General features: G+C 40.4%; 1 protein-coding gene across 2 annotated transcripts in view; it reads right to left on the minus strand.

The window, feature by feature from the left end:
- SETBP1 (SET binding protein 1) overlaps positions 1–26,032 on the minus strand; it is a gene marked incomplete at both ends in the record, with an annotated part of 355,245 nt that overhangs the window by 20,538 nt on the left and 308,675 nt on the right. The window contains one exon of one of the 2 annotated variants that reach the window (XM_080714809.1): positions 3,126–3,296. The exons of the other annotated variant lie outside the window; for it this stretch is intronic. Within the exon in view, the coding sequence (XP_080570935.1) occupies positions 3,126–3,296 (171 nt within the window). The remainder of the gene's footprint in view (positions 1–3,125; positions 3,297–26,032) is intronic. 2 annotated transcript variants of the gene reach the window in all.

Here is a 26,032-nt window from a genome sequence, read left to right on the forward strand (position 1 = left end):
TACCAGTAGCTTTATTTAGCAAACACCAATGGAATACTGTCATTCTGCATGACATGAAGACAGCTGTAATCTAAACTATGGATTCTGCCTCTGAGGTATGTACAATTTTGTTACAGGGAAGAAGTGAAATAGGAGACATTTTCTAATGTAGTCTATGAGAAGAAGATAGTTCTAGAAGCACTGGATACGCCAAGTGTTTGCAGGAGCTGTGACTGGCTGGGTCTGGAAGATCTATAGGATGTGAATGAGAAGTAAGAGTGTCCCCAGGCACTGGTGTTAAGCCATGTCCAAGGCTTGTGTTCCTGATGGCAGGGATGAGCTTGGCAATTGAGGTTGGCCCAGGGGCCAGTGGGAGGTAGTGTGGGGAGAAGAAGAGGGCAGAGGTGGAAGGGGCCAGGGTGCAGAGAACAAAAGATCCTTGAACATTAAGTTCAGTAAGGACTCGGAAGTACTGAGGAGTTTGTGAAATCATGGTAGAATGTATCAACCCCACAAGAAAACTCAGATTGTTGCCTTTCAACCAGATGAGCTAGAAAATGAAAGGCGAAAATCTGGGTCATAAAACCTCACAACATTGAAATTGGCAGTGATTTCTTGGTTATGATTTCAATGGCACAGGCAACAGAGGAGTATACAAACTCCCTAAAAAAAAAAAAATTGTATATCCAAAGACAATGTAAACAGAGTTAACAGTTACTAATAGAATGGGATAAAATATTTCCAAATGCTATATCTGAAGGTATATTAATATTCCAACTAGAAATCCTAAAAATTAACAACAATAAAGGCAAACAATACCCTTTTGAGATAGGTAAAAGACTAACATAAATAATAAATCTCCACAGATAACCAATCTTAGTTGTCTGTTGGATGGAAAATCTTGTTTCTCAAGTTCTGGAGTGTGTTACCTATTTCTTCTTTGTAGTTAATCTCTTTGAGTATTTTCTCTAGTGCTGGTTTTGAAGACATAAATTCCTTCAGTTTCTGTTTGTCATGGAAGCTTCTTATTTCTCCATCTAATTTGATAGAAAGTTTTGCTGGGTAGGAAATTTTTGGCTGGAAGTTGTTTTCTTTCAGAGTTTGGAATATGTTACTCCAAGCCCTTCTGGCTCTCATGACTTGGTTTGGGAAGTCTGGAGTGATTCTAATTGGTTTGACTCTGAATGTCACTTGGCCCTTTGCTTTTGTTGCCTTTAAGATTCTCTGCTTGGCTTCCACATTGGTCATTTTGACAATTATGTGGCGTGGGGATCCTCTTCTCCAATCCTGTCTAAAGGGAGTTCTATAAGTTTCCTGGACCTTTGTATCAACCTCTTGCTCTATGTTTGGAAAATTTAGGTCTATTATCTATTTTGAGTTAATATTTGTATATGGGATTAGGTAAGGGTCCAATTGTATTCTTTTCCATGTAATTATTATTTTTTAACAATATTTAGTTAAAAGATTTTTATTTCCACCACCAAATGTTCGTGGAAACCTTGTCAAAAATAACTTGACAATATAGGGAAGAATTTAGCTCTAGGCTTTTATTTAACTCCAATGGTTTATATATCTGCCTTTAGAATAGTACTACACTGTTTCAATTATTGTAGCTTTATATGGTTTGAAATCAGAAAATATATATCTTCTAGCTTTGTTCTTTTTCAAGATCGTTTTGGGTACCTAGAGTCCATATTCCATATTAGGATAGATTTTTTCTGAAAAATAAATATATAAATATATGATAGTTTCACCTAAAAAAAATAGAAAAAAATATTCTCTGGTAAGAAAGAAAGTAAAAGGAAATATTGAAATGTTATCTTTAAGTCATCAAAAGCTTGGTATCAGACAAATGAAACTGTTATGTGAGATTATCATTTTTAATTTTGGATAATTTGCTATAATACTAGATGTCAACCACTAAGCCAAGCATGGGAAGGAGGGATGGGGAGGGAACGGGGTGGGGATCGGGTGGGGGCTGACTGGGCGATGTGTGCATGTATGTCTACAGAGGTTGGTATCCCACTGTGATGTATGAATACAGTGCACCAATAAAATAAATTAAATAAAAAAAAAAAGAAAATGAAAGGCAGTGGCAGAGAGGATGGCTTTGAAATCTTGACTGTCCGCAGGTTGTTGGGACAAGTTTCTTTACTCTTAGCTCTCTTTTCTAAAAATGAGGATGGAAGTGTTTATTTCTCCTGGTTTCTTTGCAAGTTACACAATATGACATATATAAGGTCCACAATACAGAGACTATTCATTACTAAGGCTGATAAGGAGTAATTAATACTGTTGATACTTAGCTGCTCTTTATCAGACTAGAGTGAGCATGGGTTGGAATGCTTTGGAGGGTACCCCTGAACTCCAGGTTCCAAGTTGATTCTCCTTCCTTAGACTTTCTCCCACATGAAAAACCCAGCTGAAACCGCTTCCATGGCTAGCATCTGACGGAGGTTGTTTCAACAGAGAACTCTTACCTGTATTCCACAGATCATTCCCACTGGGCCTTCTCCATGCCCACCCTCATGGTGGCCAATCCAAGGCTTTTTTTTTTTGCAGTACTGCGGTAGAATCCAGGGCCATTCTACCTCTGAGCTACACCCCCAGCCCTATTTTTCATTCTTTATTTATTTTTGTTATTATTAAAGAAAGACAGACTGCCACGTGCAGTGCCTCATTTGGATGTGTCTGGAGTCTTGGAAGCTTGACTACTCTACATTCTCCTACAAATGGTTGAGAGCTTGTTTGGAGGTTCTAGCAGGGGAGCGCGGCTACTCGTATACCCTTGACCAAAGACCAGTCCTCCTCTATTCAGGGAAGGTTGTCCTCTTCGACCCAGCCTGCAGCTTCAGGAAGGACACACATGGAGCAGTGAGGGAGGAAAGGGACACCCTCCTAGCCAGCCAGATTAGCTGAATCAACCCTGGTGATCAACGGGGTGATAGATGTCGCAGCCAGATCACCCTCACATCCTTTCATTCTTTATTTTGAAACAGGGTCTCATTGAGTTGCAAAGGGCCTCACTAAGTAACTGAGGCTGGCCACAAACTGCAATCCTTCCTGTTTTGGCCTCCCAAGTACTGGGATTGCAAGCATGCACCACCACGTCTGGCTTAACCCAAGGCCTCTGAAAAAAAGCTCACCTGCATCTGACGTTGCTGCCGATGCAGCGAGGAGCGACAGCACTGGGGCCGGTGGCATTGCAACGCTGTCGACTACAGCTGGCTTCTTTCTGGTCATCACGGTGGGTGCTGAGCCCTCGTTCTTACTGTGCACTGTCGTCTGGTCCACTTTTAAGTGGGGACTTGGCATCCCTAAAAAACAACCCCAAAACACGCAGTTGATTTAAAGGCACAGAATAACAAACCACATAGTATCTGAATATGAACTAAGGGAGGAGTCCAATGATTGGGCCACCTTCTTGTACAAAAATAATTAAATTCTTGAATATTTTAAGACAAACAAAATAGCCATGATTGGTTTTGTGGCCCTGGTTAGGTTTAGGAGGGATGGCATTCCAAGTTAACTGCCTGGAAGTACGTGTCAAACCCAGGCTCAGTGAAGTGTTACAAGGCACCAGGAGCTTTTTCGCCTTCTGATGATCAAGCATCCACCTTTAAAAGGTTATTCTGTGCAGAAGAAAAGGGGTTTGTGTGGCCATCACCCCAGAGAGTCTAGGGAGACACGAGTAAATGAGAGGAATAAACTGCACAGCTGGAGCATGCATGCTTGGGTGTCATTCATCCTCAGTGCTTGGGGTCTGGTAAGGCTGTAGAGATCAGCATGGGAAGAGCTGAGGCAAGGCTCTGTAGAGCTCCAGCTAGAGCAGTAAGGATGTCTGAGAGTACTTGCAAAAAGGATCCACCTGGGGAATCAACCTCAGTGCCCATTGACCAATGCATAGAGTGAGGAAAATGCCACACACACACACACACACACACACACACACACACACACACACACACTTATATTCTTTAGGGAGGAATAAATTATATATATATATACATATATATATGTATGTATATATACACAATGGAATATTATTCATTCATAAAGAAGAATGAAATTCTGTTATTTGCAACAAAATGGATGGAACATTATGTTAAGTGAAATAAGCTAGACACAGAAAGATAAGTACCACATCTCTAATCACATACGGGAAAGTTAAAAATAAAAAATTGACCTGCATGCGGAACAATGATGAGTAGAAGCTGGGCAAAAGGAAGGATGACTAGAAAAAGGCTGGATTTGAACAGCATATACTATACGCTTGAGTCAAAATATCACACTGAACCCCATTACTATGTAAAATTAGTACATTTTTATGGTACTGGGGCTTGAACCCAGGATGTTCTTCCTCTGAGCTAAACCCTCAGGCCTTTTTACTTTTGTTTTGAAACAGGGTTTGTCTAGGTTGCTGAGAGTCTTGTTAGGATTGCTGAAGCTGTCCTCGAACCTTTGATCTTCCAGTATCAGCCTTCCAAGTACTGTGAATACAAGTGGGTACCACCCTGCCCATCTAATGCCATTTTCAAAAAGAAAGTTTAGCCTTCAAGAGGCAGGAAATATTTTGTGGAGACTGGTATGTCATAGCAGTCACTAGGCCAAGAAGAGCTGATCTGGGAGCCTTTGAGTGTCTGATCCTAACATACACCGTAAGTCATGTCATTACACTCTTGATAAGCCTGGTAGATATTACTGAGCACAGTCCTGAGCTCGGGCTCCAGAGCCTATAACTACATGTTTCTCATTGGGCTCTAGACGCTTTAAAGATATTCTGGAACCTTGTTTCCTGAGCTTGAATACAGGTTCTGCCACTTTTCAGTTATGTGCTCAAAAGCAAGTTACTTAAACTTACAGTTTTAGATGTTAAGTATCTATAGCAAACTTTTTTTTTTAACTTTAAAAATGGGATGGTGACAGTACTACTGTTGGAGTTATTGTGAGCGTTCAGTGAGTCAATTAATACAAAGTACACAGAACAATGTCGACACTATGTAAAGTGTCTCCATTGTTACTATTCTTGTTACTACTATCAGAATTGTTATAATTCCTACTTCCTCAAAACCAATTTTAACCAGTAGGCAAAAGTTCAGTTTTCCTTCCTGACATGACCAAAGGTTGCTGGGCACCTTCTACATCTCTAGTGACAAAAATCCTGAGAGACTCTCCAACAGAGTGTCATCTATTCAGAGTGTCTTTCTCTGTAGGCTACATGCCATCGACAGCATCAACAACAAATTGGGCTCTACTGCAGTAGTTCTTGACACTTTTTTTTCCCCAACCCAACCAACTGGAGTGATATAGCCCCCTTCCAGAGTGCCATTATCTCTCTGTCACAGGGAAATGAGCCTCCTGTGAGCCTTGTGACAACCCTGTGAAGATGTGGTGAGGATGTTACTAGTGTCTCAGTTTTACAGATGAGAAGAACACCTTTATCTGAGCTTACGGCAAAGCTGAATTCATACTGCTCTTAATGTCACAGCTAGCAGTTTCCAGGCAGCCAGATACAAACCCCAGGATCGTCTTGGTCTGCCTGACTGGGGTGCTACCACCTGGCCATGACTCAAACCTGTGGAAGTATGCTTCTTGCTGAGGACACGGAGGCTGTGCATTGTGTCACACCTGGAAAAAGCACCTGCCACCACCCCAGGAGGAAGTCACACTGATATTTTCTTTTATGTTGTATTTATCTTCTTCCCACTCTCCTTCCTGGTCTTTGAAACTTCTGCTTGAGTAACACGAACAAGTAACAATATAATTTGTGTTTTTAAATTTATATTTCAAGCCGGGCGTAGTGGCGCACACTTGTAATCCCTGCACTTGGGAGGTGGAGACAGGAGGATCGTGCAGGTTCGTAGCCGGGCTCGCTGGCTTAGGAGACCATGTTTCCAAATAAAAATATAAAATAGGTCTGGGAGTGTAGCCTGGAGGTAGAAGGGTTTCCAGGAACCCCAGTACCACCAAAAAAAAAAAAAAAAAGATTATGCCAGGCGTGGTGGTGCACGCTTGTAATCCCCGCGCTTGGGAGGCAGAGACAGGAGGATCATGCTGGTCCGAAGCCAGCCCCACTGGCTTAAGAGACCCTGTTTCCAAAAATAAAAAAAGTATAAAATAGGTCTGGGAGTGTATCCCAGAGGGAGAAGGGCTTCCAGGAACCCCAGTACCACACAAAGAAGATTATTTCATAAGATTTTGAAGGTAGAGACATACTACATCAAATTCTATACCAGAAATATGGCAAGGCACAACCAGCAAGATACACAAATATGTGTAGTAAGCCCTGCTAGTAAAATTTACAGGTGTGCTAGTAATGGGCTAGGTACAGATATCTAATATACTTAAAGTTCATAAATAATCATCTCTAAGGATAGCCATCCAAATAGCTAGCAACGGTTACTCCCAGCAAGTAAAGCTCAGGGAAGACTAGTGGGAAGAGGAGTGTTTGATTTTATTTCCTAGCCTTCTTCATTTGTTAATAGCTTAAAAATGCAAACCATGTATTAAACTGTGCTTTTCCACTGAGAAAACAAACCCTGTTTGGGAAAGACCTAGAAATCTATCAGAGCGCGGGCACTGGGGTAGAATGACTTATGGGTTCTACCACCTGGCTTCTAACAAATCTGGTAATAGGGAGAGCAGGCAGGAGCCTGATGACAATTCACTTTCAGTCCTCGGCATCACGGCAGCCGTATTCCCGTCCAGTGCAGGCAGGTGGACCTGCTCTGGCACACCTGTGGAGCCCTAAGCCGTCAGAGGTCTATTGAACAATTGCTCCTTTGAAAAAATCCAAATAAATCATCTCTGTGCTTGTGGACATAGGCTGGGCAGGTACTTCCTCATTTAAATTACGCTAAGCTTGGGGAATGAAGGCAATAAACCAATATTTACCCCTCACTTGGGAGCAAATTGATTTCCAGTCATTTTGGCTGTACCCATTTTCATGCAAATGTTCACAGTCCAAATTAGTCTCAGTCCTCATCATCTCATTAAAGTTGATCGGATCATACCTCTACTGGGCATACTTCACTGCTCAAGTGTTTATGTTACAAATGTGTTAAACGTAATAAAATGACACTTAAAACACTCCGTCGCTCAGATTGTCACTATTTTGCCTTTTCAAAAACCCTAGATAATTTAAGATTTTTGAGATTACAGTAGTGCTTTCTAGTCGTTAAATTTGAAAAACAGATTGAAGAAAAAGGTGTGGGTGGGACAGCCCTGACTTTTCCTCAGTCACTTCTGGGCTTTTAAAGGATAAACAGAAACAATCCCAGAAATAACATACACGGGCAAGACTACAATATGAACTTCAAACAACCTTTGTTTGAACTAAGCCCTTAATAATTGGTAAGATCTGCCTGGGAGCAGAGTTCTCAAGAGCCAGGAATGGGTCTTCGGGGAGGGCGCAGGGCAGGAGGGCGCTGGGCAGGTGGCCACTGGAAGAATTTGCTTTCTTTCATCTCAGGTGGCAGCTGATGCTACAAGGTGATGAGCCACACACCTCTCTCTCTCTCTCTCTCTCTCTCTCTCTCTCTCTCTCTCTCTCTGTCTCTGTCTCTGTCTCTCTCTGTCTCTCCATAAGAGGAGGGTTTAGAGGCTAGAGTTTGGTCACAAAAACAACAACAACAACAACAACAAAAAAGATAAAGCTTTGCACTTGCTGAACTAGAGAGATGAAGTAGCCCTGCTACCACTGGGTCTCAAGGAAAGGCATCAAGGAAAGGCAGCAGTGGCTTGGATCTGGAAAGGAATGACTGTCTAAATTCAGAAAGCAGAATGAATAGCTCGGTGCAGTGGCACTTGCCTGTAATCCCAAATACTTGGGAGGCTGAGACAGGAGGATTGCAGGTTTGAGGACAGCCTCAGCAACACAGATAGACTTTCAGGAACCTAGCAAGACTCTGTTTCAAAACAAAAATTAAAAAGGGATAGGGATGTAGCTTGGTGGTGGTAGAATGAAAGTGAAATTGGAGCATATAAATGCTCTCAGTAGATGTGTTCAGAGTATCCCTGTACCCAAACATAAGACACGTTGTAACACTGTACTGAGGTTTGAATATTTGGAGGCCAGTATGTTTTTAAAGGAGAAAATAACAATGGTAATAACTTTTGGATTGTGAATCCAACATCTGTTCATAATTTAAAGGCAGAGCTAAAAGGAAAAAAATAAACCTATATGAAAACATTCTTTTATAACTGTTGACCACTAATGATAAATTAAAAAAAAATGTCTTTGAAACTGTGCTATAGCCCATCAAGGGAAGTCACTCATTTTCAAAGGTAATTTCTCACAGACCACTTTTCCTCTCAAACCTCTACCTGAACACCGTGTTTACATTAGAGACTTGATTTATGGATTCCTGCTCCTGCAATGCAGAAGCTGACTTCCTGTTGCCTTGGTTACTTGGAGCTCAGTTCAAGGTTAAACTACTCCCAAATCAAAATCAGTAGCAGACGTTGCATCTAGTGGCCAGGTTATTGACTGCCCCAGGATGCGAAAAGGTCAGAGACCAAGCACTGCTTACTGCCTTAAGGTGAGTTGATAGCTTCGATATTTTGATTCTGTTTCTTTCAAAGTTGTAGTTGCTGCTCAATTACCTCTTCCCCAGGTTGCTTGAGGTCACAAGGTTGATGGTGGAAAAGCAGGGTCTATGGTGCTGACTTTCCCAGGATCCCTTTAACGAGTTTTGTGACCTTGGATAATAAAAGCCAGCATCCCCTTAGAGTAATTTGTATGTTGTGCTAAAGTTTACCAAGCTAGTTATATAACTTTACATCATTTCTTCACAGAGGGAAAGAAAACAAACAAAAACCCTTTGCTGGATGGCTACTATTGAGTTTTCTTCTAGATGAGAAAATGAAGCTTCAGAAAGGCCATGTCATTTCCCCAGCTGGTAAGAGATGGCATGATCTAGACCCACTGACTCCTTATGGGGTCCTCATTCCACACAGTTTCTTTAAAATAAAGGGGTAAATGGAATCATCACTGAGGGTCACCTGCAATTCATTTTGCAACATCCGCTGTAGAGAGCAGTAGAGTTGGTCGATAGTATGTGACTAATACAGGCTGGCTGAATGACTTAATATAATTTCTAATTCAAAACTTGCAAATGCAGGTGTATTCTGGTGCAAAAGCCTAGGTTATCAGGGTGGGAAAGGCTAACACCACTGGGATGGCTGGTCCCTTCAGTCACCTCACTAATCTCATCTGTGGAATGAATGTAGGGGTTGTCCCGGATTAGGAGTTAGGATATACTAAGTAGTTCATGCTTTTTAATCTTGCAAGGAGCTTTGACATGCATTATGCTATTTGCCCCTTACAGCAAGTTTTGTAGTCAACGCTCAAACAATTATTCATTTCAGAATGACTGGTTGTAGGCCCACTGAATAGTATTCTTCTTAAGAGTGACCTTGCCTGAATTTCATCTCTTGAGGCCTAGAACGAAGTAAAAATAATTTGACACACAGTTAATGTTGATAAGGCCACTATCTGAGAATGACCAAAGGTAGATGACAAAATCTCAAGTTCACAAATGAGGAAACAGAAGCATACAGGGCCTGGTGATTTGCCCAGGATCACAAAGAATCTGTGTGGATGAACAGTGCCGGACCCAATTCAGTGTTCTTTCCTTCCCTATAATACTTTGACTTTGGGATAAACTAGCAAATGACATACTTTGACAAGAGGAGATTGCTCCAGAAAGCTAGATACTATATAGATAGTATACTTCTAGTACACTATATTTGTCTTGGTAACTTCTAGTATAATTGAGAGTATAACTTTTCAAGTACTGATTGTCTATTCAAAATCTGCCATTTTTTTATTATTATGTGCAAATGAACTTTACTCATGGCCAATAAGGGGAACTCTGTTATAGCAAATTCAATAACCAAGACCCTTAAGATTGGGGAATAATATTTTCCTGGGCCAAAGTCAATGAAAGTTTTATTTCTGTTGGATCATCTTATTCATTAGTCCAACAATGATATATTTAACATCTACCCTACCAGGGATATAGCTTTGGTCAAATGGTCAAAACAGATTCTGTTTTCTAAGAATTATATTCTGTTAATGTCTGCATGGCATAAAGATAGCCATTACATTTCATGAGGGCAAAGACTAGAGTGCTTTTCTTAATCATCAAAAGGCATTTGAGCCTCTACTACTTATATCTTTATGTAAATTAGAAAAGGCACCCCATTCAAATGGTTGTAGTTCCATTTGTACTGAGCTGAGCAAAGAGAGAACACCTTTGTGTGATTGAGAAAAAGGCACGGTGTCACGGGTGCACACATATTTTGGGGCGTATATGAGTATACATATATCTTGAGGCTCATGGCTCAGAGAGAGCTGTGTGAACTGAATTCTAGGCAAGGTGCCTGTAGACACTAAATGTCTCTTCTCAGTCACAAACAGTGGCCTTATCAACATTAATTTTGTTTAATATTACTTTAATTCTATGACCTTTAGAGAAGAAATTCAGGCAAAGTCACTCTTTTTTATTTTTTATTTTGCGGTATTGGAGATGGAACCCAGGTGCATTGTATCTCCAAGCTATACCCCCAGCCCTCAGGGTCTCATTGAGTTGCAAATGGCCTCGCTAAGTAGCTGAGACTGTCTAAGAACCATGGTCCTCAAGTCTCAGCCTCCTGAATGCTCAGACTATGCCACCATGCCCAGCAAAGCCACTCCATTTTTTCTTTTCTTTTCCTGTTTTCTTTTCTTTTTTTTTTTTTCTTTTGGTATTGAGAATTGAACCCAGGTGCATTGAGCTATATTTCCGGCCCTAATTATATTTTTTATTTTGAAACAGTGTCTCTCATGGTTGCTGAGAATCTCTCTACATTGCTGAGGCTGTTATCAAACCTGTAATGTTTCTGTCTGTCTCATCTTTCCAAGTACTGGGATTATAGGCATGTGCCACCTTGCCTGTTTAGGCAAAGCCACTCTTAAACAGAACACTATTCAGTGGGCTTAGAGTCAGTCTTTCTGAAATCAATAATGGTTTGAGAGCTGACTACCAAAACTTGGAAGTTGTGATTTTTGTCTCCACAGGGATGATTTAGAAGTAAAGAGTGGGATAAGATAGACACACTTACAAAACCCAACAAGATAGGAAGCTGGATCATATGGCTTCTACCCAAAAGAATGGAAATCAAATTATCAAACTATTACATGTGTATCTATGTTAATAGCTGCACAATTCACAATTGCCAAATTATAGAACCAGCCAAGATGCCTATCAATAGATGAATGGATTACAAAACAATGGTGTGTACAGAACAGAATTTTCCTTAGCCCTAAAGAAGAACAAAATTACAACATTTTCAGGGAAGTGGATGGAACTGGAGAACATCTATGCTAAGTAAGATTAGTCAGTCACAAAATGTAAAAAACTGGATGCTCTCTCTAATTTGTGGAAGCTAGGGAGAAAATGGGTCATAGGAGAAACTCTAGATGAAGAAATCGAAACCATAAATGAACAAATAAAGCAACCTAACTGAGGGGGATGAGAGGGAAATTCCTTAACGTACATGATGTACATTCACAAACATATCAAAGTCAATCACTAAGCCAAACATTAGAAGGAGAGGAGGGGAAGGGAATGGGGTGGGAATTGGGGAAGGGATTAAATGAGTGCTGTGTGCTTGTGTATGTGTATGCCTCTACCATCTTATACTCCATTAAGATGTAAGTCTACAATGTACCAATAAAATATTTTAAAAAGATAGGAGGCTAAATGATTCCTACATGAGTCAGGAGAAAAATGATAGCTCAGTGGGCTTGGGGTGGTCTCTTTCACATCTGTTCATTAACTCAACATTTACTAAGAACCTACAAGTGCCAGGTAACAGCAGGCCTCAGATATTGCAACTCTCCTTGAATGGGGTCAAATCTCCACCCAGGAAGATAGGCACAGGCACGAAACCCACAGTCTTGAAACATGGGTAGAATTCAGTAACTACAAGTGGAGGGTATGGGCATGCTGGGAAATAACAATAACAGAAGCAAAACAGACAGATCGCCTTTGTGCAACTAAGAGGACAGTGCTTTGGATGAAGCACACAAACCAAATACTGGGAGGTGGGCTGGAAAGGCGGCAGAGAACAATTAAACTCACATCTTTTGTGGGTGGAGTTAACCACTTCAACCTGGGTCTAACTATCCCAGATATTATTCTGCTACATATGACTTAGGATTCAATCTCTAATTATTTGTTCATTTCTCTGTCAATTTTTCTAGGCAACTACAAAATTGTAAAGGTTAAGAATCATGTCGCACTTTCTTTTGGCCCCCAGCACTTAGCTTAATAAACACTAGGTATTAAAAATGTAGATGGATGGTGTGTACACAACAGAATTTGTTGGATGGAGAAATATGATAAACAACTATCTTTCTAGGCCCAAGACTTCTAGGAAGCTATTTTACTCATATATTTCTTTCATTCTAAAACTACCTTTCAGTATATTACAGAATAGAAATTTTAAAAAGACATTTTTCTGGAGTAAGACTTCTTGCTTTATTAGCTGTATGATTTAGGATAGTTATGCTAACGTTCTATGCCTCATTTTCTTTTTCTGTCAAATGAGGATGTTTTGAGGATTAAAGGAATTATACAGTGTGGTAGGCAGGAAAAAAATACCCCCACTAAAAGGCTGCCTTCATCCTAACTCTTAGAACCTGTGAACATTTTATATAATATGACAAAAGGGAAGTAAGGATGCAGACGGTATTAATGTTGGTAATTTGCTGACCTTATCATCAGGAGGGTACACTTAATTATCCGGATTGTCACAATGTAATAACAAGGGTCCATTAAAGAGGAGGAAGAAAACAGAAGAGTCAGAAAGGAAGAGGTAAGGTGATGGAAACGGAGTCAGAAAGATGCTAGTGCTGACTCTGAAGATGCGGGAAGGTGTCCATGAGTCAAGGAATGAAGATGGCCTCTAGAAAGCTGGAAACCAGGAGATGCATAATCCTCTATGGTTTCCAGTAAGGAAGGAAGGTAGCTCTTTTGACATCCTGATTTCAGTTTAGTGAGCTCAATTTAAGACTTCTGACATCTAACAGCGTAAGATGATACATTTGTGTTATGTAACATATAAGTTTATGGAAATTTGTGTTTGTGTTATGTATGCCACCAAGTTTATGGGAAATTTTTTTACAACAGCAAAAGAAAGTCAATACACATGTAAAAACATATCTCATGTTGCCTAGCTATAGTACGCACTCAACTGTGTTAACCATACTTGTTTGTTGTTGTTGTTGTTGTTGTTATTATTATTATTATTATTATTATCATCATTATTATTATTATTGGTATAGGGTCTTGAACTTGAGGGCATTCTACCATGGAGCTACACCCCCAGCCTTATTTTATATTTTTGACTTTGAAACAGTGTCTTTCAAGGTTGATGAATCTCACTACTTGTTGAAGCTATCTTAAACTCAATGTGTTCCCTCTACAAAATTCAAATTCCTTAGGAAGCACAGACTATATATTTATTTCTTATATATTCCCAGCATAAGACTGGTACAAAGTAATTATTCAGCGAACACTTACAGTGAATCATCAGAGAGAAAAATATAAAAATATTAAAGTTAAGAGATTGGAATTGGGACACTGGGTAATCACAATCTCCTCCCCATACTTGCTAGAGGAACTTGAACAGAACTTAGACTCTCATTCTGCTTCAGGTTCCTCCCAGTCAGAGTCTTATTTGCCTCTCTTGTTTCAGAAGTGCAGAAATGGCCTGAGATGATAACCTTTGCTTCTGTGGGAATCTCACAGAGAATTACATTATAGAATGCTTTCTGCAGTCATTTTTAATGGTGCAGAAGTTAGCTTCTCCTGATCCATTGTAGGGCCATGTGAACAGAAAGGTGTTAGAAGTGCCCAAGGATATCATCCATAAGGAGATATAGTAAATACCAACAATACAAAGAGAAGACATCCCCACCTGGAGGGGTTTTAATCTTCTGCATTTGAGACATCAGCTCTTCTTCATAGTGGGAGAAAAAATACATGTAGAAACAGTACAAATTTTGTTACCAGCTCAAGGTTCACAGACACTTTTAAGGTCAGGTGAGAATCCTTGAACAAGTTAATTTTCACACACACACACACACACACACACACACAAACACACACACACACACACCTTAGAAGGACAAAGGATCAGATAAAACCAAACATAGACATATACATGTTACATTCATATGCACATGTGTGTGGGGGGGTCCTGAAGAAGAGATGGAATTCAGAATACTTTAATACTGAGCTACATTTCCAGCTCTTTTTATTTATTTGTTATTTATTAATAACAAAGTATTAATAAGTTACTACACAGACCTTAAACCTGCAGTCCTCTTGTCTGAGCCTCCTACACACTGGAATCACAGGTGAGTGACATCATGTCCTGATCATCCACATTTTTTAAAAATGCAGACAATAATGCATGGCTGTTCTTTGGAAAATATAAAAGGATATGCAAACGGCAATAACAAGGGTGAAATCAATGCATACATTTCATTAAAAATAGCTTAGCAGTACAATGCACCTGGTATACTCTTACATCCTTGGTGATCAGGTTAAGAAAGCATAAAGTGTATTATAGGTATCTGTCAGACACATAGGAATGCCAGCAGAATAAATCAAAGAAAGTAGTTTAGATTTGAATGGAAACTAGTACAGTCTTTTTTTTTGTTTGTTTCTGAGTCCCAGAAAGGGGATGTGACTTGCTTTGCTTAGTGTCTCAGATTGAGGTAGGACTCCGACCTCAGCCATGTCTATGGATTGTCTCTGGCCAGCACAGTGGCTTTGTGCTGCAAGGGCTGTATTCTCTCAAGACTTCACATAACGAGTCTTGTTCTCCTGATGCAGGCTTGTTATTCTACATTCACAGGGCAGCTGAAATCAGACCAAGCCAAGAATGGCAGGTGTGATATAAGCTATAACCACGGTTTCTGGAAGATTCTCCCCTGGATTCTCTCAAATGTGAAGGGCTTAGTAATCAATGTCAATTAATATAAGCATCTTTTGTAGCATCTTCCTTTTTAACTCTAGAGTACATAGTCGCAGAGTACATCTGCTTGGTGGTGCGGATCTCCATGCTAACTGGGTCACCATATTTGCATTTTGATTACTGCTTATTTAAAAGCCACACTGAGAACAGAGTTTGATATCAGGAGCTTTGTGCATGTGTGTTTATACATATCAGTACAAACTGATAAATGCACATTTACTAGTTTGTGAAATATCAGCCCAATATGTGCTCATTCTCATAGATATATCTGTAGAAGTCTGGCCATGTGTGGAGGTTAAAATATAAGTATGATTATGAAATCTATTTTCTTCAGTGCAATATCACCCACTATATCTGGCTAGAGAAATCAATTTAACATGCATTCCCCTTCATAAGTAGCCATCTCTTTATGTATGGGAAGTTGCACTGTTTTAAGAGCTTTAGCAGTTATCCTTTCTTCAAACCACCTACTTTATTCCATTATTTGAATTCACTGTACAGAATGCACATTGTGATGTGTGCAGGTATGCACATATAGAAGCACAGTGTGTGTTAGAAAAGACCTCTTTTTTGCAATAGAAGAAAAAAATCACAGAAACTCAGACCCATCATTAGATAGATCTCCTAATCTTTATCTCTAGTAGTTCAGTCAGACGAGCTAATACCATGATGATGGCTTTGAAATCTCTTAGGAATTGGATGAGGAGAAGCGATAGTGATGAACTCCCAGCTAATAAACACAGAGTGCTTATTTCGGCAGAATGATCAATTTCTAGATGTCCTGAGGCTTGTCTGATACAGTTGATTTACTCATCCTCCCTTACCTCACTAATAAAGCCAAAGTCCACCATCAGATTACAGAGGTGCCTGGGATTTCTTAAAGGGGCAGCAGAGAGCCAAGGTAGCATTTATCACCCCTTCTGAGCATCCCTCCCTGCCCACAGCCCATGGAAGTCCACTGCCTTCTTCAGCTGAGAGTCTGCACTCAATGGACTCTGGGCTAGTACAGTATTACAGACAATTAATTTGTTATCTTGTTAGTGGAAATTTAATGCAATGATCTAAAAGAACTCTTACATATTGTGATAAACTTTTGTGCCTCCGGGTGGTTCTCCTTGCATTGGGCTCATTTCACATCTCATCCATTATGTAAATGAGATTTGGAATAGTTGAGTTTCACTAATGTAGCTCAACTCTGATGGATTGGAGAGAGTCAGTCCTACTGAAACTAATGAGGTTAAATGCATCTCAACATTTCTTTCTACTTGGTTGATTCTGTAAGCCCCTATTCAAGAAATGAATGCAGTGCATTTTCCAACTATCCTCTAAGGTAATTGCACTATGCCTCATCTCGAAGTGGTCCAAAATAAGGTTGATGCCTGTGCCTATATGATCCATGGAGTTAATGGACAACATACTATCACACTGTAGCAAGAATGATAATCTGGTTTCAGATAAAAGAGAAGTATTTTAAAAGTTAATGCATCTAAGGAGATCTCTGGGTCATCCAAAGAAGGGGGTGAGAACTTTCAGAAGTGGACAATGAGGATGAAATATCTTTGGTGGGGATTGAGATCAGATAGGAAACGGTCATTGCAGAAGTTTGTAACTTAGCAAGGAGACTATTACATTTGATTCAGAGACTTAGAAGGAGTTCAGTCCAGTTATTGAGGGCCTAGTTGTGAGATGGGATAAATAAGGACTTTTATGCTCTGAGTTTCATTTGGAGGGCCAGGAAATGGGAATTACAAAGACTGGGGGCAGGATGATATGTGTGTGTGTGTGTGTGTGTGTGTGTGTGTGTGTGTGTGGTGTGTTACTGGGGATGGAACGCTTCTACCTCTGGGCTACATTCCCAGACCTATTTTTTTTTATATATTTTATTTGGAAACAGGTTCTCTTAAGCCAGGAAGGCTGGCTTTGAACCTGCACAATCCTCCTGTTTCTGCCTCCCAAGTGCAGTGATTACAAGCATGTGCCACCACGCCCAGTATGGATGATATTTTTTTAAAAAGGAAAAAAGAAACATTTCAGGAGAGGCAGTCTCAAACTAAGTTATGAGAGGTGAGTATAAGATGCTGGTTCACAATAAACAATATCTGTGAAAATTTTTAGTCTCAACTTTATTTTTTTATTATTATTATTATTTTTTTTTTTGTGGTACTGGGGTTCCTGGAAGCCCTTCTACCTCCGGGCTACACTCCCAGACCTATTTTTACATTTTCATTTTTGGAAACAGGGTCTCCTAAGCCAGCGCGCGCGGCTGGCTTCGAACCTGCGCGATCTTCCTGTCTCCGCCTCCCAAGCACGGGGATTATAAGCGTGCGCCACCACGCCCGGCTCTAGTCTTAACTTTAAAAAGGCAGAAGGGGACAGATGGAAGAAAGTAAAGCAAAGATGTGGAGACAGAAACAGTTCATGTAAGAAGCAGAATCCAAATGTGTTACCCAGTAATTGGGAAATAAACCACTTAAAAGGAAAGGAGTTTTAAGCTGGTGGATAAGGCTGTGTGACCCTGGAGCTAAACAGTCCTTGGTTTAAATCCCAGCTCTGTCACTTAGCTAGGTATTTGACCTTGCTCAAGTGGTTTAACCCCCCAAAAAGCTTCAGTTTCCTTATTTTGTTAAAAAATAAGTTTAATAAGCCACCTTACTCAGAAGACTGTCAAGGGGATTAAATGAGATAATGTCCGTAAAAGCTTTTAGCACAAAGAACAGTCTCAGAACGGGCTGGGCAGGAATAGGTCCCAGCGAACTTTACGTATTTTTATATTTTTATTGGTTCATTGTAATTATTCATTGTAAGAAGGTCTATAGTGATAGGAATATACGTGCACACAATACTTGATAATTAGGACGGAGTCTACCAAATGCTTGGCTGCAAGAGCTCACAATTTGGAGGTGAGGTTGCTGGTCAAATAATTGCTCCATTTCTGCTAGCGGGACTAACTTCCAGCTCTCTGAAAGCTGGAACCCAAGCAAGCAGTCAGCTCCTAAATATTCAACTTCATGCTACATTTTCAATAAATTGTTGGAGGTTAATATGGAAGCGATGTGTTAATTTATTCAGAGAAAGTTTCAGTACCCACTGTGAAAACAACAACTCAGGTCCTTTGGGGGACCCATTAGGATAAGGAACAGTCCAGTCTGGGTAGCTGGATCTGGAGTTGAAGAAACATAATACAAGAACAAGAAATTTAAATAAAAATAATAATCTCCCCTGAGCTGAAAAGACTACCCACACCACTGCACCTGGGATGAAACTAAACATTTATTGGGGTGATTTTAACTAGCATGTATTCTAGCATGCTAGCTTAAAAAAAAAAAAAAAAGAATTTTCTTATTGGATAACTTGGGTACAAGCATAAATAATTGACCTGAGTGATTAAGAATCAGAATTTATATTGATAGGGATAGCACAATAAAGGTATCAAGATAAAAGAAACATGGTAATTTTTATGGAAGAGGGGCATTTCAAAGTGGCTAAAGGGGTGAATTTTAAGCTCACATCCCTACTGTGTTGAAATCACAGCTCTGTGAGCTCCTGGTGGTCTTATCCTTGGCAAGTTGTCTAACTTCTCTCTGCTCCTGCCTTCTCATTAATAGTGTAATTAATAATAGTACCTTTTCCCTTAGACTGAAAAGTGAGGATACAAGGATAAATTTCTAGTCCAAAACTGTCAGAGGCAAACATGTACTTGCTAACGTTAATACTTTGTGATAAGAACCACAGGGTTAGGTTTAAGAGACATGATTACTTGGGAGAATGAGTGACTTCCCTGATGGGATTATGGACATCACTGAAGAGGTGACATTTTACTTGGATCTTAAACAATTTGGAAGCATTGGCTGAAAGGGGATGAATGAGAAGCTGAGAAGAAATAACAACCTGTGTAAAAGCATAAAGGAGGAATACAGAATGGCATATCTGGAGAAAGGAAAGGATTCTTGGATAGCCGGGTGCAGGTTTCCAGGGTGAGCATCACAGACGATGGAGCCAGATCAAGGGAGGAATGGTACTAGGAGCTAACACTGCATCTGTGGGGAGTGAGGAGTCTGGGTTGAGGTGGGAATAGTAGTAGGAGGGAGGATGTACCCGTGGGGAGGGAGGACCCCTGAACCATTTCCCTGTAGAACACAAACTCCCAGACAAGGAGAAGAGGTGGCTTATTCTCCACATGCAGAATGTAGATTACAAGTGACAAAAGATATTCCCTGCTGGTTTTGAGAAAATGGTTGATAGATGATAATGTATTTGCAAATTAAATAAAAAATTGAAGCTTTGATACAGCGTACTTAAGCAGTGTGCCCTACTATACATAATTTCTACTCTCCCCCTCAGCCCTCCCATGCCCATCTCCAGCTCCCTCCCTCATCCTTTACTGGACAATTCTGTATTAAAAGTTTATTTCTAAGCACTGTGGGAGAAAACCCTGATGAGTAAGTTAGGATTCTTGCTGGGAAGACTCCCTAACCCATGTTGAAATCATGCTTTTGAAGATCATGTCTTATTGTGTTCATTAGGACAGCTCATTATTTAAAAATTATGGAGTTGAAGGCTTTCGAAAGTTATCACATGGCTTTAGAACTTAAGTTCCTCCTTAATGTATGGGTTATGCATGTCTGGATATTTATGTACTTGCACCAGAATTTTTTTCCTTCCTTCAAAGGCTGGGTATTTAACATCATTTTTAAAGAACTTCATGCCCAACACAAATTCATCTACTCAATCTCAAATTGTTAAAAAAAAATAAAAAGCTCTGAACACAGGAAAATAACTGAGAGGCTTGTGGAAAGAAGAAGAAACAAATGAACATTAGTGACTGAGAATAGGAAGCCTCTTGGTATAAGACAACAGATCTGCAGATAAAACTATGCAGGTAGTTTAACCAGGGGAGCAGAGATGGGGAGAAAAAGACATCCAATCACACTGGGGGACTAATGTCAGCTCCTTAAGAGGCAGGTGCATTGTAGCTTTAAACTATGACATAATAATAACTAGTTAAAAGATAATCACGATAGCTGAGAGTGGTGGTGCATGCCTATAATCCCAATACTTGGAAGGCTAAGACAGGAGGATTTCAGGTTTGAGGATAGCCTTGAGAATAAATTCCCAGCAACTTATCATAAGTCTTTCAAAATAAAAAGCGAAAATGGCTGAGGGTGTCATTTAGAGGGAGAATGCTTCTAAATTCAATCCCTAGTAGCAAAAAACCCCAAATGTCATGATGGTTGTTATTTGGAACCCAAACCCCCAAATTAAATTGGTTTTCTAAATTCAATTTTTATGACTTAATTAATAAACTGAAGTTATTCCAACAAGTTATAGATACTACTACATTAACATGTGCGAGAATATTTATGTATCCATTCATCCATCTGTTTATTCATTCAACAAACATCGGGCTGGGCATGGTGGTGCAAGCTTGTAATCCCAGCATTTAGGAGGCGGAGACTGGAGGATGGGGTTCGCAAACAGCCTCAGCTACTTAGCAAGGCCCTTCACAACTCAGTGAGACCCTGTTTTAAGAACTAAAAAGACCAAAAAATAGGGTTGGGGGTGTAGCTCGGGGTACAATACCTCTGGGTTCCATCTCCAGTACCACAAAACACACACACACACACACACAAACAAAAAAACCAAACATCTATTGAGAATCTATAGTAAAAGAAACTTTGGAAGACCTTGATACAAATGTCATTGCTGAACAACACAAAAATGAGGAAAAATGGGGGGAAAAAGACATCCAATCACACTGGGGGACTAATGACAGCTCCTTAAGAGGCAGGTGCATTGTCGCTTTAAACTATGACATAATAATAACTAGTTAAAAGATAATCACGTTAAATAATATATAGTATAATAATTATATAATATATAATATATTATATATAATATATATAATATAGTATAATAATATATAGTATAATAATTGAGAAAGGGCAGTGATGATTATCACTAACTAAACACAAGCCACACAAATTGAATTTCTGCTGAAGAAACAGGGATATTCGACACTGAGATGAATTCTGCAGAGATGCTGGATTTAATATCAGAAAGAAAGCTCCAGGGAAGAGGACAGAGATTCAGGAGATGACATGCCCTCTAATTCCTTCTCATTCTGCTTCTTGAGTAGTTTCCTGTGGCCTTAAATAGTAGGGAAACCACCTGTCCACACCAAGGGAAGATAAAAGAGAAGAAGAGGGTACAATTCTATTTTTGAGAACGCAACAGATATCTCATTTCTTTCCAGTACACCAAATAACAGGCAGTAGTTCGACATGAACAGGCCTGGAAAACCCAGCCAGGTCCACGCTCACTGAAGTTTTTCTGCCACATAGGTGAGTGTGCTTCTTGGTGTTAGTGACTTAAGGAATATGTACCCTAGAGCTGCCTTACAGAGGAAATCACTCTTCAGTGGAGTCTTTTTGATTATTTCAGGATCAACTGACTGTCCATGGTTGAAGACCAAATGTTCAGATGTGTCTCTCTTAATCTAAGCTCTTACAACTCAATAACATATAAAACACTAACCATATTTTATATGTGATGAAAATCAGGCTGAAGCATTATGAAACATTCAAGGCCTCACAGTGTCTCAGTAGTACCAGGAATTTGAGCCCAAGTCAGAGCTCCTTTTAAATAGCCTTTCTTTCCCATGGCTATTGAAAACAAAGATTGGCACATTAGTGTTTGGATCCCAGAAAGAATCAGAGGTGGTTCTTAAGTGTGTCCTTTAATCAAAGAAGTAGAAAAAGAATCCTTAGCAAATAGCTTCCCTCTCTTGTCCTTCCTCCTTTCCGTGTATGTGTGTGTGTGTGTGTGTGTGTGTGTGTGTGTGTGTGTGTGTGCGCGCGCGCATATGTATTACTTGGGATTGAACTCAGGGGCATTCTACCTCAGAACTACACTCCTAGATCTTTTTATTTTATTTTTTTTAGAGTCTCCCTAGTTTGCTGAAAGTGTCACTGAGTTGCTGAGGCTGATCTCAAACCTGTGATCTTCCTGTCTCGGCTTCTCAGGAGAAACTGAGAACCTTCTCTGAAAACCTTAGCAGTTTCCCATGCCCTGAAGCTTGTTTCTTGATACTCTCTTGTCAGCTCTGGGTCCAAGGCAATAATGACCCAATGTGGGAATAAAAGGATACAGAACCTTGGGGAGGGAGAGGAAGTGGGATGGGATAGGGAAGGAAATACACTAAGTGCTGTATGCATGTAAGTTTGTACCACTTTGATTTTCACTATAATGTATAATTACAATGCACCAATAAGGGAATTTTAAAAAGATGAGAAAACTGTTAAAAAAAAATCCCACAACAACTAATTCTGATTGAACATGTAAATAGACCACAAGTACAGAAATCTCTGTGAACTCAGAGCTAAGAAATAGCTGGCAGGTTTGACATGAGCCTGAGAATTATGCTTCCCTAAGAGGAGAGAGGAAGCTGGTGTCAGGATTCAGGGAACAAATGCCAGTGAGTCCAATGCAAGCCTTTAAAAAAGATTTTACAAAAATTTCCTCCTCCCAAATTTTAAGATCCGTGAACTCACAAATATGTTATTTAGCTCAATTTAGCCATCCCACAGTGTATACATATTTGAAAACAACATGTTGTACAGGACAAATATATATAATTTTTATGTGTCAAGTAAAAAAAAATCCATGACTGCATTTCTGAAACCTGGAAATTATTACTTTTCCCAAGTAATAAAACTGACAGTAAAACATTATTTTTCCAGCCTTGGTTATGTAATGAGTGGAATGTGTTTGTTTTTCTAAGCACCATTTTTTAAAATAATCAAAGTTATCTGAGGGCAGCCCTTCCTTAAGCCAGGAATTTGCTTCAAGGATGTCCATGGTCCAGAGTTACTGAGTTCTAGGTTGGGCAGGTGGAGGCCTTCTTTCTCCAAGGACCTTGTCAAAGGATTTCCTGTCAGAAAAGAGGACTTGAGGTGGTAGACAGTGATCTTCTGTTTCCTAACAGCATCCTTGTTCGGGCATCATACTCTCTGGCTCACCTCTGGAGCAGTGTCTCCCTCCAGTGTCCTGCTCATTCTCTCAGCAGGAACAGGAACAACAGGTAACTCCCATACTTAGAGCATCTATATCCCTGACCCCGGAGGAAACATTTGCTTCTACCATAGCACTGTAGCTTTTGCTGACATTCATTTTTTTAATTTTTATTTTCTGTGTTTGCTTTTACTTATTATTTATCTAAAAATTTTGTCGGTACATTCTAAGTATATGAAATAGTGGGCTTCATCGTGATACGTTTGCACATGTACCTAAGTTGCCCGATTTCACATTCACTTTAATATCTGGTTATGTGAAATTTCAAACTCTCAGAACTAGTCAAATGTATCTGACTGCTGAGCTTAGGGATTACAAGTTAACTTAAGCCTTAGATTCCTTCTCTGTAAAGTGGGAGCAAAAAGAAGTATCTTTAGGAATTTGCTGGAGGCTTAAATGTAAGAGCAATCTTTCAAGGATCTAGCATACCACTTGGCTCCCAGTAACTATGCTATTATTAACATTAGTATGCACAGTAATTTCGACTTCCCATTAAGAAAACTAGTAAATTGAGAAAAGATATACTGTCCCGTATTTTCCATGTGTTGCAGAGTGTTCATCAGGCAAAGGACTAGCCAGCGACCACATGATTAACGCGGCCCTGTTCCATGGAACTGTGCCACTGTTTGTAAAGGACACAGGGAAGAACAGCTTCATATGTATAAAACCACACTGAGAACACTGCTCTCGGAAGTGCAAACAGGATGGTATTTTTTTCCAGTCTACATTAGAAATAGTTTATGATTCTAAGAATATTATAAATAAGAGAATGTGGTTTTTGTGTGATTTGAGAGATCACAGCAGAAATATGAGCTATTTATTATTCCATTTCGAGAAAGTGAAAAACCAAGGATGGGTTTATCTGTGGAAGTGAGAAGAGCAGACAGTATGAGTTGATTCCATTATTTCACTAATGAGGAAACTCCCAGAAGTGACCAGTGTTGATGGTGGAACAATTCCAGCATGGACCCCTGGACCCCATCCTCTTTCCTACTCACTCTGAGCAGACCACCTTTTCTGTGAATTTCTTGCCCAGGTTCCTGACTTGCAGCTTCTTTGCTTGCTCTGCCTGATAATTGTGGAGGCTTAAATGCAAGAGCAATCTGAAGATTGCTGGGTATGTGACGAATTGAGGTGGTCATGGAGTAGGGAGGGCGGAACCTTGCAAAACAATCTGGAATTTGCTTTGGAAAGTACATCCAAGAGAGGAGAGATACTGGGACTTCATACCAATAAAAGCCACAGGTAATAATGAAAAGGATCACACTATTTTTTTCTTTTTCTTTCTTTTGTGGTACTAGGGATTGAACCCAGAAGTGCCCTACCTCTGAGCTACAACCAGCCCTTTTTAATTTTGGTTTTTGAACAGGGTCTCCTTAAGATTCTGAGGGCCTTGCCAAGTTGCTGAGGCTAGCTTTGAACCTGCGATCCTCTCATCTTAGTTTCCCAAGTACTGGGACTACAGGCCTGTGCCGCCATTCCTGGCTGTGGTTTGTTTTTAAAAGGAGAAAAATAGGTGGTGGTGTTCATTAGTGACAAGATAGCATTTGGCCCACATATCGATAAATGGAAATTTCGGGGCTACATCTTTTTCTCTGTCACCAGAGAAAACTGTGTTCTATTCCCTAAATATGACCCTTTCTGGAATGTTCTCTTCCTTCTAAGGAGGTTTCCAGATGCCAACCCACAAGGGCCCAGAGTGATCATTATGAGCACAGGCCATTAGAGTGGTGGGTTCTTGTACCTCAAAAGCACCCTAGCAAAACCTTTCTGCAGAAAGAAAGGGCTAGGCCCATTAAGGAGACACATTTTACAGATTCCACAGTTTTCTCTCAGGTTGGTTCTATTTCCTGTAGAGTCAGGAAATGGTCTGTTCTGGGCCTTGCTCATTCTTCTCCTGCTTCTGAGAAAAATGTGCTGGGCCGCCCTACAAACTTGCCGTGCTTCTTTCATCCTGCTTTCTCCCCACCTCTCCAATGCCGGAACACGGGCTTTCTGGTTATGGTGAAAATCAATTCTGGGTCCTTTTATCTTCACATTAAATTCCCATAGCCAGCTGTTTTTATATGAAAGTCCCCACAGGCTGGGCCTGGTCTAGTGACCATTTGCAAGAAAACAAAGGAAGAGGGAAAAAAAGCTGATGATGGCAGTTTTAGGAGGAGGGTAGAGCAATTCAGCTAGGGCTTGGGGGTGGGAATTAAAAGATGGCATTTCCATGCAGCCGTGAAAGAAAACCTGGAATCCTTCTCTCCTTGAAGGATAAAGGCTCCTGCTAATTTTAACCAGAGTCAGCTCTGAAAAACCTGCCGTTGACTGTGAGTCACCAGCCCTCAGGGAATAGAAGGTGGGGGAGGCGGGAGCTGTGTGCATGTGTGCGTGCACACACACACACACACACACACACACACACACTAGTATGTATAATCTCTCAGTGCCCAGAGCCCTGGAGATCCTGGAACACTTCAGTAGCACAGGCCAGATTCATTAAAAACCCTGGCTACAGGCCAGCAGTTAAAATTGAAGCAGCATATTTATTGCATTTTGTTCAAATAAATCTGAAAACGTGTGAATCATATTCCTTGGAGAGATTGGGAGAAGAAGTAAACAACATCAGGCTAATACTTACAAGCCGTGGCGGAGAGAGAACAAAGATACAGAAGGTTCCACTGCCACAGGAACTCTGCGAGTGCTCACCCTTCCTGGGTGGGGGCCGGAGGGGGCTGCGCTCTCCCCCCCCCCCATCCCTGGGGGCTTCGTGCTGGCCTCAGTCACTGTCACTTGAGGGCAGAGCTTCTGCCCTTCGCCCTGGGCTTCTCAGCTGTGCCCTGGCTTGGTCCACCCTGCTTCGCGGGTGTGCTGTCTCCTGGACACTGTGCCTGCCTCCTGCTTTTCAATGGCAGCTGCAGAAATTAGACTCAATTATGCATTTTCCTAAAATAGTATATAAGGG

The sequence above is a fragment of the Muscardinus avellanarius genome (assembly GCF_963383645.1).
Source record: "Muscardinus avellanarius genome assembly, chromosome: 17".
Lineage (NCBI taxonomy): Eukaryota > Metazoa > Chordata > Mammalia > Rodentia > Gliridae > Muscardinus > Muscardinus avellanarius.